This window comes from Colletotrichum scovillei (genome assembly GCF_011075155.1).
Source record: "Colletotrichum scovillei strain TJNH1 chromosome Unknown Contig00003, whole genome shotgun sequence".
Classification (NCBI taxonomy): domain Eukaryota; kingdom Fungi; phylum Ascomycota; class Sordariomycetes; order Glomerellales; family Glomerellaceae; genus Colletotrichum; species Colletotrichum scovillei.
The window spans coordinates 795669-810864 of NW_023336261.1; the positions used below are offsets into that span (position 1 = coordinate 795669).

Consider the following 15196-nt stretch of genomic DNA (forward strand, 5'->3'; position numbering starts at 1 on the left):
CGGCAGCCTGAACTTCTTCCTTTGCCGCTGCGGGAGGATAGGTAGGCTGACCTCAACGTCGAAGCTGCATCACTGGCCGAGGCGATTCAAATGATGGTGGTGCGCAGAGCGTGTGGACTTGGTTGACTGTCTCTGCTATCCTTGCTTTTTGGGTAATCTGCAGCTCGATTCGATGGTCGAAACATGAAGCCAAAATTTCGCAGAAGATGGGTATACTCGCAAAGACTCAACAAAGAATCTGGAATCAGAACAACGTTATCGAGGTACGAGAAGTCCCAGAGCAGGTTGCCTTCCATCTGACCCGACGGTCACTTCACGGCTTCCTTCCCCAGATGCTTTACCCTCCGGGCATGCCTTTCCGAATTTTGGACCCGACAGGAAGGATGGGTGGATAAATCACGTGCGCTAACCTTCTTCTGGAGTGTGAAAGTACGTACTGACAGGGAACCTATGGAAGCCAACGGCCGAAGCCCCCGCTGTGGACCCACTGTCATCGCGTCGCGTAAGGCACCTTCCTTGAAGTTCCCGGTCGTAGTTTCCGCGCCAAACTTAATAGCTTGATCCTCTTACGTCAGCAGCACCGCCCGGATGGGAGCAGGAACGACTGTGGAGAGCACCCGCACCGCACCTGCGCTCAACAGAGCAGAAACCAAAGGCCAAAGCTCCTCCCGCGACCGAAGCTGCCCAGCACCGCACGCCTCGTCTTCTTCTCATTTCACCTCAAAAAACGTCGCCGAGTCAATCACTCTGCCTTTTACACCGCGCAATTGGCTGCAATCTGTCCCCGTTCATTGTGTGACCTTTTTCTGCGAATCAATTGGTTTTTCCAATCCAGGAATCATCATCGATATTAAACGATTTCGACTGGCGCAAGCCAACGATCCACGCCATCCGAGCGCGCAAACGCCTCGCCCATCATCAGATATCATCTAGATTAGATTTCTCCATCATGGCTCGATTGGCTGAATCTCCTGCGCCGCCTAATGGCACTCAGTCGGTCAAGAAACCTCAGAGCACGAAGAACGGCGCATTCAACACCTTCCTGTCATCACCGGGCAAGCCCTCTGGCTCACAATCACCGCACCCGAACAAGCGCATCAAGAGCCTCGCGCCCACTGGAACTCCCCGTTCGGATGCTTCGCGATCCCGTTCGCCGCCTTCGCAAAACCCCTCTCCGCGCTTTCCCGTGAGCCCTTCGCCGCGCAAGGCTCTGAGCGATACCGCCGACGACGTGGATGCTGCCGACCGTAGCACACCTGCCGATACCGTTACTGCCGCTGTTCCCGCCGAGAACGATACCTCAGAGCCGACCTCGTCCACTGCCCCAGTTACTGCCATGGAGGCTACCCCTGATGCTGAAGCCTCCGGGTCTACACCGGAACCCAGTGCACCCCGGGCTGGCGTTGTGTCCTCTGTTCGCAAGACATTTTCCAACGTGGTCAACAATATAACTGGACAGCGCACTGGTACTACAACTGTCACAACAACTTTTGAACAGACCATCGTGAGCCGCAAGCGCAGTAGAGAGCCGAATGTAGAGGAAAGCCCTGCTCCTGCTGATAAGGAGGCCGATCAAGAGATTGAGGCTGCGAATGGCACTGAAGGCAACACCACTATCCAGCTCGGAAACCAGTTTGAAGCCGAAGTAGAGGCCGAGGAGATTCGCGCAAAGAGCCCCGTCAAGGAGGCAGTGCAAGGTACGCCACATGTCCTTTTTGACAGAAATCAAGGCTGACTGATCGTAGTGGCTTCTCCTGCAGCAGAGGATGCCGAGATCAACGTTGCCACGTCCACTGATAACGCCGACACTGTTGAGGCTGCTCCTACCGAAAACTCAGCTACAAATGCCGCGGGCGACGAGGACGTAGAGATGGACGACCCAAAGAACGGCATGTTTGTGTTTGACAAGATCCTTGGACATCGTCGCGACCCGAACGATAAGACCCTCTTTCAAATGCACATCAACTGGAAGCACGATGATCCTACGTGGGAGACTGAGCAGACTATTCACGAGGACGCCGAGGAAGCACTGTTTGCGTACTGGAACAGCCTCAAGGGTGGCAGGCTAGGTGCCATGGCCGACAAGAACCTCTGGCACGCTCTCCGAGTAGAAAAGCACAAGCAGAAGCCTTCTGGCGCAGTCCAGCTCTACGTTTGCTGGATTGGTTCACCTGAGCGATCATGGGAGCCTGAGTCGCAAGTCGAGGTGTATGCGCGACAGCACGTCGAGAACTATTGGAAGTCTAAGGGTGGACGCGAGAAGTGCATCAAAGCCGTTGCCATGCCTGTCAAGAAGGGACGCGGTCGGCCTCGCAAGAACAATGCTTCCGAGTCAGATGTCGAGGTTGAGGTCTTGAAAGAGGCTTCAAAGGAGCCAAAGCCCAGAGGCAGACCCGGACGCAAGCAGAAGCGTGATGACACCATGGCTGAAGAGTCGCAGCCTGAGAAGTCTGAAGAAGCATCCGCTGCAGAGGATAAGCCCGAGCCTGCGGCCAAGGAGCAGTCTGAGGCAGACGAAGAGCCCCCTAAGAAGCGTGCCCGCGGCCGTCCTCGCAAAATTAACGCATGAAGTTGTGGCGACTTTGGCGAACCGGTGTAGTGACTTTGATGGCCGATGTTAGACACGATAAGCTCAATAGCATGATCGCGGTGGAAGCGACAGAGGTGAGAGTTTTTTTCTCGAAAACAGATGTCTGGAATAAGAGAGAGGTTTGCTGGGCAATTGCGAGGATTTGTTATGTATTATACGCGGTTCCCATTTTGTGCTCGTAGCTATGACGGTTCTCAACAGGTATCAATAAGATGACTTGGCTTCAAAGTATGCGTTGATGCGACTAGTTTCTTTGCGTCGTGATATCTGGTGCTTGGCTAGGCGTGGGAGAGAAGACGAGATTCCTAGAAACCTAGGATGGTTTTTATAACACATCAATGGCCATCACACCACTACAGTCCGTCCCAGAAAATCTTTTGGGTAGTAGCAGCCTTTCCAAGGACTAGATATGATGCACGAGTCTTGGTGTCAGTTGCTGATGGGAGACGAGAATCATTGCTTTGTTGCGCCGGCTGATTCGACATAGGTTCAAGACATGGCCTCGTCTGAACTAAACCACCACTCAATTGTTCCTCCGCAGCAATTTTGATCGCTTGAAGAAAATCGAAGCCTTACCTACTTACTTAGTAGTAGAGTGGGATTAGGATGTATTCTTGTTTTGATTGTCATCTTTGTGGCGGTTGAAAATCGGTTGCTTCATCGATTCACATCTCTTTGGAAACTTCGTCTCTCATGTCTTTTGTCTACTAGGTATGTCATGTCCAATAGACTCTTGATATATACGTCCACTAAACACATGCTTTGAAAAGGAATTCCCAGTTAATTGCCTTCCATCATCTCAATACTGGGGAAGTCAAATGGGGTAGTGACGTGTCCCACGTAACCCGCCGCAACTCACTAGACGTTTGCCGACGCGGCGAGAAGTTCTCTGCCAGGGATGACAACGGCATCAACGTCATCAGGATAGACTGTTGACGACACTGCCTCCAAGTACTTGGTGAGAGATGCTCAGCATTAAATTCGTTACAGCGCTTTCGCATTGTACGGCGTCGGCAGATCTATCAGACGACTTATCAAGCTGCAGTACAAGACGAATAGAATGGAAAGAGAGAAGTGTACACGGATGGGATAACCTTGTAAATCGTGGAATATCATTATCAAATAGATTGAAAGAGATGACTCCTTTTTTCCTATTTGCCCATCATTGACCAGTTGATATCACCAATAGGTACGACACATAATATCTCATCCCCCAAAGCAAAGCGGTATCATTGAAAGAAGGTGTCTGCCAAACCAAGCCCTAATCCGCGCTCATTTCAATCCCTTAGAACTCCTGGTATTATAACACACACGCCAGCAATTTCATTCTGCGAGGCAATCCCTCATCATCTACTCAACGGCGCGTAATCTGCAGGATTATAAGCATAAGCCTGCCCATACGTCGGATACGCCTGCGGTCCCTTGACCCTGTGCTGCTGCTGTTGCTGCTGCTGCTGAGCCGCCTCCGCGGCCTTGCCATGCGCATCCCCGCGGTGCTCCTCCTGCGTCTCCGGGTGCGTGGGCAATTCGGACGAGAACCCCTTGTGATCGAGAGCCGGGCTAGCGTACCCACTACTCGCCTCGGACGACGCCATGCTCGTCGGCCGCGAGCTCTGTTGCGACGGGCTTGGTTGGCCCTGGGACCAGCGCCATGAGTTTGGATCCGGGGAGAACTGTGATTGTTGCGACATGGAGTCGCGGTCACCGTTGTGTAGGCCCGGGGACGGCTGCGGGGGTTGCAGGTTGTTGGACGATTGCTGCGGGTGGTAGAAGTTTCCGGGGAGTTCGGCGATGAAGGATGTTTGAGGTGCGCTGTGCTGGGAGTAGAGCTCCGACGGCTGGTTCTGGTGTGCGCCGTAGCTGCCCTGCGAGCCGGGGCGGAACTGTTGCATTGAGACTGGTCTTGGGACCTGGTAGGGTGTTGTGGGCGAATGTGGTTCCGGTCTTGGGCTGCCCTCGGGGCGCTGGTTGAATAATGGGGAGTGCGCGCCGGACATGCCTGTGCTGGTGCGGTCGGCCGGGTTGATAGTCTTGAGCTTCCCGTCCGTAATCATGGCCTGCAACACGCCCGCGTCGAGCAGCTCCGCCTTCTTGATGATTCTTGAAACCATTTCCTTGCTCGCGGCCTTGAGTTGCGCCTTGACAAAATTGACCATAGTGATGTTACAGCGTATCTCGATATCCTCTCGCAAATACAACCCGTCTGCGGGTACACCAAGGCCGGACATGCCGATCTCGGGCGGTTGGGGCGGTTCGAAGCCGGGCTGGTTACCGTCGATTTTGTACTTGATCCGGATGTCGATGTTCATTGGGGCGTAGGTGTGCGTCTGCAGGCCCCAAGGCATATCGTGGAAGCAGCCGTTGAAGCTGATCTTGCCAGACCCCATCTTGCCGATGCCGGGGATGTACTGGATGCGCTCGGTGATTTCGTACCATGTCGAGTAGTACTCGTCGGAGGCGGCATCGCGGGGCGCCTTGATGGGCTTGTGGTCGAGGACGAGGGGGTTGAGAGTGATGACCTCGGAGTGGGAGTGGAGGATATCGATGGCAAGCTGGCGGGGGATGAAGCCCGGGATGGGGGTGACGGTCGTGTAGACCTCTTTCTTGCGAAGCATCTGTGCGGTGTGTTTGTCGTCGCTCTCTTGGGTATATCGAAGTTGTCGTCGGTTCGGAAGCGCGATGCGATGATGATACTATGGATCGTGAGGATCAATGGTAGATGTTGGGTCGAAAAGCTGGTTTGTTTCTGTCAGACGGCCTGGGGGAAACATGTGCCAGAAGAAAGCAGACGTAAAAGCTGACGACCCAAGCAACAAAAAGCTTCTTGGTGCTGACGGAGGTGCGCCGCGCGAAGGATGGTGGTCAAGAAGAAAGCCAACCTGGTTGAGGTAAAGCCAAGCCATGGCAGCGCAAGACCTCAGCCCCCCGGGCCGGGACCCTTCCACTCGCTAGCTCCGAGTTGAGAATGGATATTCGAAAAAGCATGGCTTGGGGGTGCTTGGTGCGCGGTGCTTGGTGGGAAACGCAAAACCACATGCATGTTGGCTGGGATGTGCTTGGATGCGTGGGATGGTCTGGTGGGCGTCTCACGTCATCTGGGCGTTGGGGGGAGAGCCGGAGAGGGGCAGATGGGAGACCTCCAAGGGAGATGGGATCCACGGGTGCTGATGATCCGTCTCCGGCGCCACAGGTTATTTACTACGTATCTTTTGGGGGGGCATTTTAGGTGCCGTCCACGCCGTCCCATTGCTGAGACAGGGAGTGCAGGCGGGCTCAGTGAAACTTTGGAAGCCTAAAGTTGGCACAGCCAGCATTCTCAGGGAATCTCGTAGAGGGAGAAGCCCGCTAAACTCGAGCTAAGCGAGGCGAAGGATCACTAGAGCTGCCCTATTCATGCGTACTGGCCAATGAGAGATGTCGAATGTGGTCCGGAGCGAATGACTTCCGCCGCCGACTTAGGTAAGCAGTCTTTACGATTACTCATCTCTGATTCGCTGGCGTGCCTCCTGCGTACCTCTCACCTCTCTCGTGGGAGCTGGCGGACGGGACCTCCCCACCAGCTTCCTCCGCCCTCCGCTGTCGCCGTTCATCCGTCCTCCCACCCCCGGTTTCTAGCTGTCAGCAAACACCGTCAAACAAGAACGACAGGGTCTTCCGAGACATTCCCAAGAGCTGGTAGTGGCACAATGGCACCCAAGCTCCCCCTAGCTATCCACAGGCTTTCAGCTCTTTTTCCCGTTTGGCAGCTGAATACCACAACGTCGTCCCCTTGAAGCCATTCCCAGGTGGCAGCGACAAGAATCAAGCCCCTGATCTTCCACGATCTTCACGTTTATCAGGAGTCTTTCAAGTCGTGGGGCGTCCCAGCTAAGAGTCTGAGACGACGGCCATGTCCGCACACGACGGTTACGACCTAGCGAAATCGGATCGTCTTCCTTCAGCGCCACCGAAGCCACCTACCAACGCCAGGTTCCACCATCACGGCACCACTGACCGCCATCTTGAGTTTGGACCGTTGAACTCTGGGAAGGGCGGCGGGTGAGGCAGCGGGCGTTATCGCTGCGAACGAACGGCTGACGATTATTGCTTTGTGCCATTTTCGATCTACAATGAGCTTGTCGATTTCTTCAGGAGCTTGGCTTCCTTGACGCGTCGCCGCCAGTCCAGGTTCAATGCTTGTCTCACGTTCTGGACGCCGCTGACTACTGCATCTTCCAACGACGCTCGAAGCAATAATCCTCCCGAACTGTCACCCAAATGGCCGTGCTGGAAAGACTTGCGATGAGCAACAAAATCTGCCTTCTGTGTGGTAGCCTATAGCAGATGATTCCTGATCGATGATTCCCCGGCCGCTTGCTGGGAACAAATCAACGACAAAGTTCGAGGCACACGGTCACATATAACCATGTTAGGTCTCCTCTTTTCTCCCAAAAACACATTGCGAAGGGACAATAAAGTTCCGGTTCGTCTCCTCAGTGGTATTTATGCTTACCAAGAAGCGGCAAAGGATCGAGTCGACCTTGGTCATCGCCAAGCGGCCCTGCTGTTGAGGGTCGCATCACAGCGGAGCAGCATTTGTCACGGAGCCAGCCCCTTTCGGGCAGCTGCATGCGACACCTTGTTCTGCTCGCTGCAGTTGAGATTCGATATCTCTGATGTCTCAATGCAACGCACCACGCCTGCGCGTACGGAGCATCCTCACGGAGTACGGCAGTACTCAGTAGTACGACCTCCCTCTCTCGGCCGAAGATACAGCCCTTCACCACCAAAGACGCAAAAGCCGCCCACACGGCGCTAAGCTCTTTCAGACCCCCCAATGCCACATGGCCAGTGTCATGTCTCAGAGGGCTTTTGGGTATCCGTACGGTGTGGGTGGCTGACCTGCAAGTTCCACCGAGGTTATTGTTTCACGCCTCGTCTACCAATCTGCAGCGTCTGCAGTGTCCAACTGCAGAGTAACCTCGGGCTATCGACATGTTTTACCGCGGGTGGATTGTAGAGACGATCTGCCAGCACGATTCAACCGACGGCAACATGAGTACCCGCGGTTATCATCTACTGCTCTAGTGCCTCTCGATTGCGTTGCCGGCACCCAATACATCGGGCCTATGGCGTCGCCCTTACAGATTCTCATGCATTCACTGCAACTTCCTGTCAAGCTGAACCAAAGGAACGTCAGAGTTTCCATGGCTGTGCCGGTAAAATGGTTTCCCGGCCTGCGCCTTTGCCATACAGCCGAACATGGGACGAACAGGATTGGAAGGACATTGTGACATTGACTTTTGATGATCACCAACACTGGACGAACGTTCAGCCTAGGAGCACCATCTCCGTTCAGATGCTGGATCTCGAGGTGGCCTCTTGCCCTCTTCAAATTCGAACGTTTGATCTGCCGAACGTTGAGACCACACCTTGTGATCATCGAAGGGCTGAAAAGGAGCCTCTTTAAGTCTAAGACGCAAATATCTAAAACTAAGTTTGACCGGTGGGATAGTAGCCTATCCCGACCTGACGGATTGCCAGCCCTTTCGCTTCGAAGTTTCCGCGTAACCAACACCAATGAGGGCGGTTGGCCAAAAACTAACTTCAACCCTTGACTCGCTCGAGGGAGCAAACGGCTCCCGTTCCGAATCTTTTTCCACAGAGCGACTCTGATGCGGAAGGCTCGGTTTCTCGGAGAGCAAGGTCTTTCTTGAGGTGTGCTAGAGGCTCCGCATACGTTGCAGCATTGTGATGAATCTACAACTCTACATACGCGTACGCTGGCAGTTCCCGCTAGCATACCAACCTCACTTGCCGATCCCAGTTGCCGAAGACAAATTGACCTAGCTTTCTTGGCACTGTTGACACCCCTCGAGATTGCAACTCAATAGGCCTCATTGGCCCTTCCGAACCACTCAAGCTGGGGTCTTAACCTGGGCACGTGGAGCCTCCGACAAGCCAAAGTGGATGTTTTCCCCAGGATTGCGGGGGCGGGCAGGGCGGAGAACCTGGGGGAATCGTCTACAGGCGGAGTCATTTGAAAAATGAGACTCATCAAGCAAACAATACTCGAAAATGAATGGGTTTTCAGAATGTTCGTTCGTTTCCAGTTCGTGGTGTTCTCGTTGAGCTTCAAACGCTATCACGTTAATGCCATCAAAGCAGCGCTGATCTCCCGCGTCGACGCTGCAATGGTCGTGTCCCGGCATCTTTGATACAACCCAGTCCACAATTGGAGGAGAAAGTGACAATCTTCTCAGGAAACGATGCGGCCGATACAACCTCGATGATGGCGTATCCCTACCCCGCAGGCATTCCCACTTTGATGGAGCCCTAAACATGGAGGGTGCGGCAACGCCAAAGATGCAGCTCTGGTCCCCAATAGAGTGGTGCCCGGTAAATGCTTGGGATGCTTGGGGGTTGAGCTAGGGACATGGGTACGGCATTTTTGACCAGGGGGGATCTTTTGCCCACGATGTATGAGGTACCGCTGGATTTAAATAGACGACCACGATCCTCTCTTCAGCCTGTATTGGCAACTCATTCTTCGAGTATCCAGTCTGACTTTGACGACTGTAAGCCAGTATTTCAGAGACTTGGAACGTATTCTGAGTCTCGAACAGAAGGCTTCGAAGAGTAGCTTTGAGGTAACATTACTTCGTGTACTCTCGAGTTCCAGAAGTCATTATCCGAACTATCCAACATCCCAACCTTCGCCATGTCTTCCACGGAGAAGGAGGTCCCCAAGGGCACTCACGTCGAGGGCACCGAGGACCATGCCATCAGTGCTGCTCCTGTACATGACAGTATTCATAACGCAGCTGGAAGGGGCCAGCTTGCCACCGACAAGTGAGTAGCTTCACAATATTCTCAGTACCGCCATCCACGGGACTGATCACGACTCAACAGATATGGACATTCTCTCGTCGAATTCGACCCCGTAGCAGTACGAAAGCTGCGATGGAAACTCGACTTGCACACCATTCCTACCGTCGCACTGTTGTATCTCTTTTGCTTCATCGATCGTGCCAACATTGGTGAGTAATATCATCAAAACCCATCTCGTAGCCTCCCAGTGCCTTCGGGTTTACTGACACCACATCCACAGGTAACGCAAGAATCGCCGGCCTTGACAAGGACCTCGAACTCAAAGGCTACGACTACAACATGATCCTCTCCGTCTTCTACATCTCCTACATTCTCTTCGAGATCCCAGCCACGATCGCCTGCAAAGCAATGGGCCCCGGCTGGTTCCTCCCCATCACAACCCTCCTCTTTGGCATCGTCTCCATCTGCACCGCCTTCGTCCAGGACCGTGCCGCCATCTGCGGCGTCCGGTTCCTCCTCGGCATCTTCGAGGCCGGCATGCTTCCCGGCATCGCATACTACCTCTCCAGATGGTACCAGCGCGCCGAGCTGACCTTCCGCCTGTCGCTCTACATGGTGATGGCACCCCTCGCCGGTGCCTTCGGCGGCCTCCTCGCCTCCGCGATCCTCACTCTCGACTCCTTTGGCAGTCTGCACCGCTGGCGCATGATCTTCGCCATCGAGGGCATCGTCACCGTCGTCCTGGCCATCATCTCCTTCTGGACCCTCACCGACAGGCCTGAGACGGCAAAGTGGTTGACGCAGGAGGAGAAGGACCTCTGCGTCGCCCGCGTCAAGTCGGAGCGTGTCGGTGCCACGGAGGTGATTGACAAGATTGACAAGACAAAGCTCAAGCGCGGCATGCTCAACCCCGTCACCCTCGAGATCGCCATCATCTTCTTCTTCAACAACATCACCGTGCAGGGCCTCGCCTTCTTCCTCCCCACCATCGTCAGCAACATCTACCCTACCTTCTCGACGGTACAGAAGCAGCTGTACAGCGTGCCGCCCTACGTTGTTGGCGCGTTCTTCACGGTGGCATTCCCTGGTTTGAGTTGGTACCTCGATAGAAGGCAAGTTCTCATCGCCATGAGCGCGCCGATGGTCATGGCGGGCTACATCATGTTCCTCGCGTCCAAAGTGGCTCGCGTACGCTACGGGGCGACGTTCCTCATTGCCAGTTCGGCCATGGTCATGGGCCCCATGTCCAACGCCCACATCAGCGCCAACGTCGTCAGTGATACGGCGCGAAGCAGTGCCATTGGTCTCAACGTAAGTCACAGACCTCTTCTTCCCTACCAGTCATCATGAATATGCCGGAAGCTGACATTGAGGAATGCAGGTCATGTTCGGCAACATCGGCGGTCTCGTATCGACATGGTCCTACCTCTCCTGGGACGCGCCCGACTTCCACATCGGCAACGGTCTCAACCTCGGCGCGGCGAGCATGATTTTGATCGTGGCGACATCGGCGTGGTTCTGGATGAAGTGGGATAACAAGCGCCGCGACGATCGTAGCATCGAGGAGGAGCTTGCTGGGTATACGGAGCAGGAGGTTCGGGATTTGGATTGGAAGCACCCTGCTTTCCGGTGGAGGACCTAGATTTCTTCGACGCGATGGGTTGAGAGTCCCCTGGGTCGGTATGCATAGGGTATGGCTTACTCCGCGGCGATATGTATCCGTAGAGGGAAGTCAGCTTCTGAATTGCTACATGAATAATGATGATGAAAGAATATCGCGCTTGCATACCCCGTGACCACGTAGTGTAGCTCTCTTTTTCCTTCAGCTTAGTGTCCTGATTTCCGAGCGTAGAATTATAGCCCTGAGAGGCATCATAGGATACTATATGGCGAGATGATTGGCCTACGGATTCTGTCCTTGTTTGGCTCTAGTCCTTGTGTTCTTAACTTCCTAACCCATATCCTTACCATCGAGAAGATTTGCTTCGCCTCCAGAGCAGACTGATACCCTACCGACGTGTGTATCAACGAAATAAATTTTAATTGGCTTAGCGTTGAGGTTTTACTTAGAACTCCTTCGCACACAAGGACGACTGTAGGTGATCGCTTGAGAGAAAACGACCAGAGCACAACACAGAAAATGCAAAAAACAACAATGAGACGACCGATCGAGGAATCGAACTTGGATCCCGAAATAAACAGGAGACTTCACTGTCTAGTCGGGGCCTCTGCAGCCCGATTAACCCCTCGACCATACGGCCCAGGTACTTGTTGTTACGACCTGGTGATGATTCATTGGCTATGAAGCCTCGCAGGCAGTCGCCAGGGACTTGATGCCTGAGCGAGCATTGAAGTGCCACGCACACAGGTGCACCACAAGTGACTCGAAGGCCGACTTTAGGTCTTCAGCAGGTTGAAGTGGTATGGAATAGGTACCTAGGTGATGAGTAGCACCTTGATAGCGAGTTGGTCGGAACGAAACCACGTTATAGGGAATTGGCCACGTGAAACACATGAGTAGGATGAATTACACCAACTCGCCGTAGTGGAACAATCACCTAATCCCATGCTTGTGGTAGTGTAACGCGAGGTTGTCAACTAAAATTTGACATGACAGATTCAGCACCTTCCGCACAAACATGTAGCCAAAGTCGACGGCTCAAAGCACTCCATCGGGTGTTAAAGATACATACGCTCTTAGGTCTTACTTTCTTGGCGTCATAATTGACGTTGATCATTGCTGCCGTACTATTTTACTTGCCACGAGACGATTTCTTTTCTTGCACAAGCACATAGGGACTACATACCTTATATATATGAACCTTCAATACTGTGTGCCCGTACCGAGCACCGCCTGAGCGACCAGCAAGGGCAGAACCACTAAAACAAATATATGAACCTTTGAGGGTGTCTTACTTAGAGAAGCCAAGTCAAATTCAATGGCATACATGCCTTCCGCTTACTTGAGTGCTAGGCACTATCTCTCAACTTGCTCTCGAGTTCATTGCAATTGCAGAATATAAGTCAGAGATGCTGATCAACGTGTAATTTGTTTTCGCCCAAGCTGATTACTCACATCCACATGTACTCACTGCAAGCATTCGGCACACGATTGGAGAGCAGAGCGGGCATTCAACAAACCAAGCGCAATTCTCTGCATAACCCGAGAGTCTTCGCTGCTTCTAGACACGCTGTTCAAGCCTTCCATCTGTCGAATGCTCCAAAGAAAGACGACCTCAATCTTGTGTAATTCTCACATGTCGGGTGAACTATCAATTCGTCATGCTCCTGTAGTCGATAGCCAGCTCCGGCATCACTTTTGTAACGAGGAGGTGTATGGCAAATAGCATGATTGAGCGATGATGTGAAGAAAAAGAATTTGGTTGTTCCACACTCAACTGAGCCGCACAGTGATTCGGCCGTTGATCGCAACGATGGAATGCCAAGGTGTCCGGTCCTCATCAACTCAACAATCTGCAGCTTTCCAACCATAGGCTTGGGACTCTCAGGGGTCGCTTGACTTGCCAGGCTGTGGTCAACGCACCTCGCAGTCGAAATTGACTTTGACAGAAACGTCTACTCGACCGGCATTGAAATCAGGACCTACCCGTCTATTTTACTTCAGCATCGAATGGGCGACACGCGGGACAGGCCGGACCTTCGCCAGGCACACGTCCACAGCACGCACCAACGCAGACCAACTGGCTCCGATCAAACGAGATCCCTGTCCCACGGGGATTTGTGCCTGAGATACCCGAACTCCGAGCTCCCCGTTCCCCGCACCGCAGATGCACAGTCGCGGATCCGAAGGGGACCTGAGACTGGTAGCGATTGGCTTACACCCGGAACATCTTTTCTCTTCGCTTTGTTGTTGGCGGACTTTGACGACCTTTTAGCCGTCGATGATCTTATCTTGCGGCTGATTTGAACGCATTGTCCATCCCAAATATCGGAAAGTCTGTCAACCTACTAGTTCGGAATGTGGGCTGGTCTCATTAGTTGGTAGACTCCCAGGCGTGCGGTTGCACCGTTGCTGTCAAATATGAAGAGAGAAGTGAACATAGATCTAGGACACGACTAGTTCAATCGACCTCTGACAGATTAAACTCTTTACTTCGCGATGCTGAGGAATCCTAGCATCAAGAGGTTAATCTCCCAGATCCCCTACGCTAACGCAGGGGAAATGCCCTACAACAGGGTCTTTAAGTTTGCCCCTGGCTGCAACATTTAGGACATCTCATTCAGGCTGCCCTGTCGAGTCGCATTTGACAAAGCCCCCGCTGACTGGCGAGACCTCAGGCAACAGGATACTTCACACTCGAGACACCACTCTTGAAGACAACCTTTCCCGTAATGCAATCTTCAGACGAAAGGGCTGGGAAAGTGGCCTGTTGCTACCCTCCCTCATGATTCCTCCGCTTAGCCGTCACTGGGTGCGGAACCCCCACAAGCTTGAGCTTATTGTCGAAGCCCGTCGCCTCGTTTTCCTCGCTTGTCACTTTCATTCAGCGGGTGGCCAGTCTCGTAAAGTTTGGCAAACCTGGATATCACTCACAATTTGTTTGGACTTCCGTCTTAGCATTGTTTATCCGCCCTGGCTGTGAACTGTGCTTTCGTCTCACAGGCCTCAATCCGGTCGAAGTGTGCTCACTTATTCTACTGGGCGGTCGGTTGCAATGGTTCCGCCGGCGCTTTCACGTCAGCACAGCCCGGCCGAGTCAGGCATCACTTATGATGGGCTATAACGTAGCGCGAATGCCACACAGCCCGGCCGAGTCAGGCATCACTTATGATGGGCTATAACGTAGCGCGAATGCCACCTCTAGAATCACGCGCGCTTACACTTGTCGCGTCTTTCTGTCATGCTGTTTCGTACCCGTGTCTCTGGTTTAACCGCTTGCAACCAACTTGGCAATCGGGATCGGCCTGTTGCCAAGATGCGCCGAGAAAACTGTTCGCGCATCATGCTGGGCACGCAAATCCTGGGCACTTGCAGACATCATGGTTTCATTGGCGTGCGAAGGAACATAATATTCACTCTTTTAAGGAATACTTGACATATCTAAGCGATGCCCGTGTCAAGATGGCGTGATGGAACATGATGCACCAAGCAGAGTGTATATCGTGATCAGACAACGCCCGAATTGAAGATATTCTGCTCAATCATAGCGTGGAATGTGTGAATTAGTGTCCCTGGAAACGGGAGCGAACCTCACAGGAGCACACGATGGCGCGCAGAAGATCCAGGGAACGGGCTTCATCCCGCAAACCCGACGGCGTAGGGACATCTTCAACGGGAGCCAAATAAATGGGATAAGCTACGCGAAGGTTTGCTGAAATCCGAGGAAACGTTTTCCCATGCGTCCCGTGTGGGAGGCCGAGGAGAGGTTGCGAGGTGGGCGCGAATCGGAGGGGACAACAACCGAATCCCAAGGCCCGCTAGAGTGCTTCACAAGTAGCTCTGAGCACACATGTTAGGCAACTGAGCGAGGGGGTCATACTTGGCACTAACACGGCCTGTGACAATGGCTGGCCTTTTTCAGTTGTCCGTGTGCTGTAAGAGCTGGACCAAGTAAACCAGGATACGAACCCCATTGTCTTGTCTTTTCGACTGCGAAAGAGACAGGGAGCGCTGCACGAAACGAATTAGACCGCCGACCTGCAGTTCTTGAGGACGGGTGTCTGAACTGCCATCCGTTCCTTTTCGGACAGGATGGTGCCACCATTTGGATGTCCATTTGTGTGTAACATTCCTTAACGACGGGAGATGACTAACCCAAAGCTTAGCCTGTTGTA

General features: G+C 53.3%; 3 protein-coding genes across 3 annotated transcripts; 2 read left to right on the forward strand and 1 right to left on the reverse strand.

Moving 5' to 3' along the window:
* Positions 1-655: 655 nt before the first annotated feature.
* Positions 656-2729, forward strand: HER10_EVM0003700 (chromo domain-containing protein). Its single transcript, XM_035473365.1, has 2 exons — positions 656-1697; positions 1746-2729. Exons 1-2 carry the CDS (start codon positions 950-952, stop codon positions 2567-2569), a joined length of 1572 nt encoding a protein of 523 aa, XP_035335856.1. The 5' UTR covers positions 656-949; the 3' UTR covers positions 2570-2729.
* Positions 2730-3686: 957 nt separating this feature from the next.
* Positions 3687-5628, reverse strand: HER10_EVM0004462 (uncharacterized protein). The gene has a single exon (XM_035474106.1). The coding sequence runs from the start codon at positions 5203-5205 to the stop codon at positions 3937-3939; it is 1269 nt and encodes a 422-aa protein (XP_035335941.1). The 5' UTR covers positions 5206-5628; the 3' UTR covers positions 3687-3936.
* A 3662-nt stretch (positions 5629-9290) lies between these two features.
* HER10_EVM0011090 (major facilitator superfamily transporter) lies at positions 9291-11042 on the forward strand (the record flags this gene model as incomplete). Its single annotated transcript, XM_035480530.1, has 5 exons — positions 9291-9421; positions 9482-9609; positions 9681-10572; positions 10621-10711; positions 10782-11042. 5 exons carry the CDS (start codon positions 9291-9293, stop codon positions 11040-11042), a joined length of 1503 nt encoding a protein of 500 aa, XP_035336538.1.
* Positions 11043-15196: the final 4154 nt, after the last annotated feature.

Excerpts from the sequence above, each read along its gene's own strand:
- HER10_EVM0003700 (XM_035473365.1), top strand. The coding sequence starts at position 950 with ATGGCTCGATTGGCTGAATCTCCTGCGCCGCCTAATGGCACTCAGTCG. Across the intron at positions 1,698-1,745 it reads CGTCAAGGAGGCAGTGCAAG|TGGCTTCTCCTGCAGCAGAG; the intron begins GTACGCCACATG and ends GACTGATCGTAG.
- HER10_EVM0004462 (XM_035474106.1), bottom strand. The coding sequence starts at position 5,205 with ATGCTTCGCAAGAAAGAGGTCTACACGACCGTCACCCCCATCCCGGGC.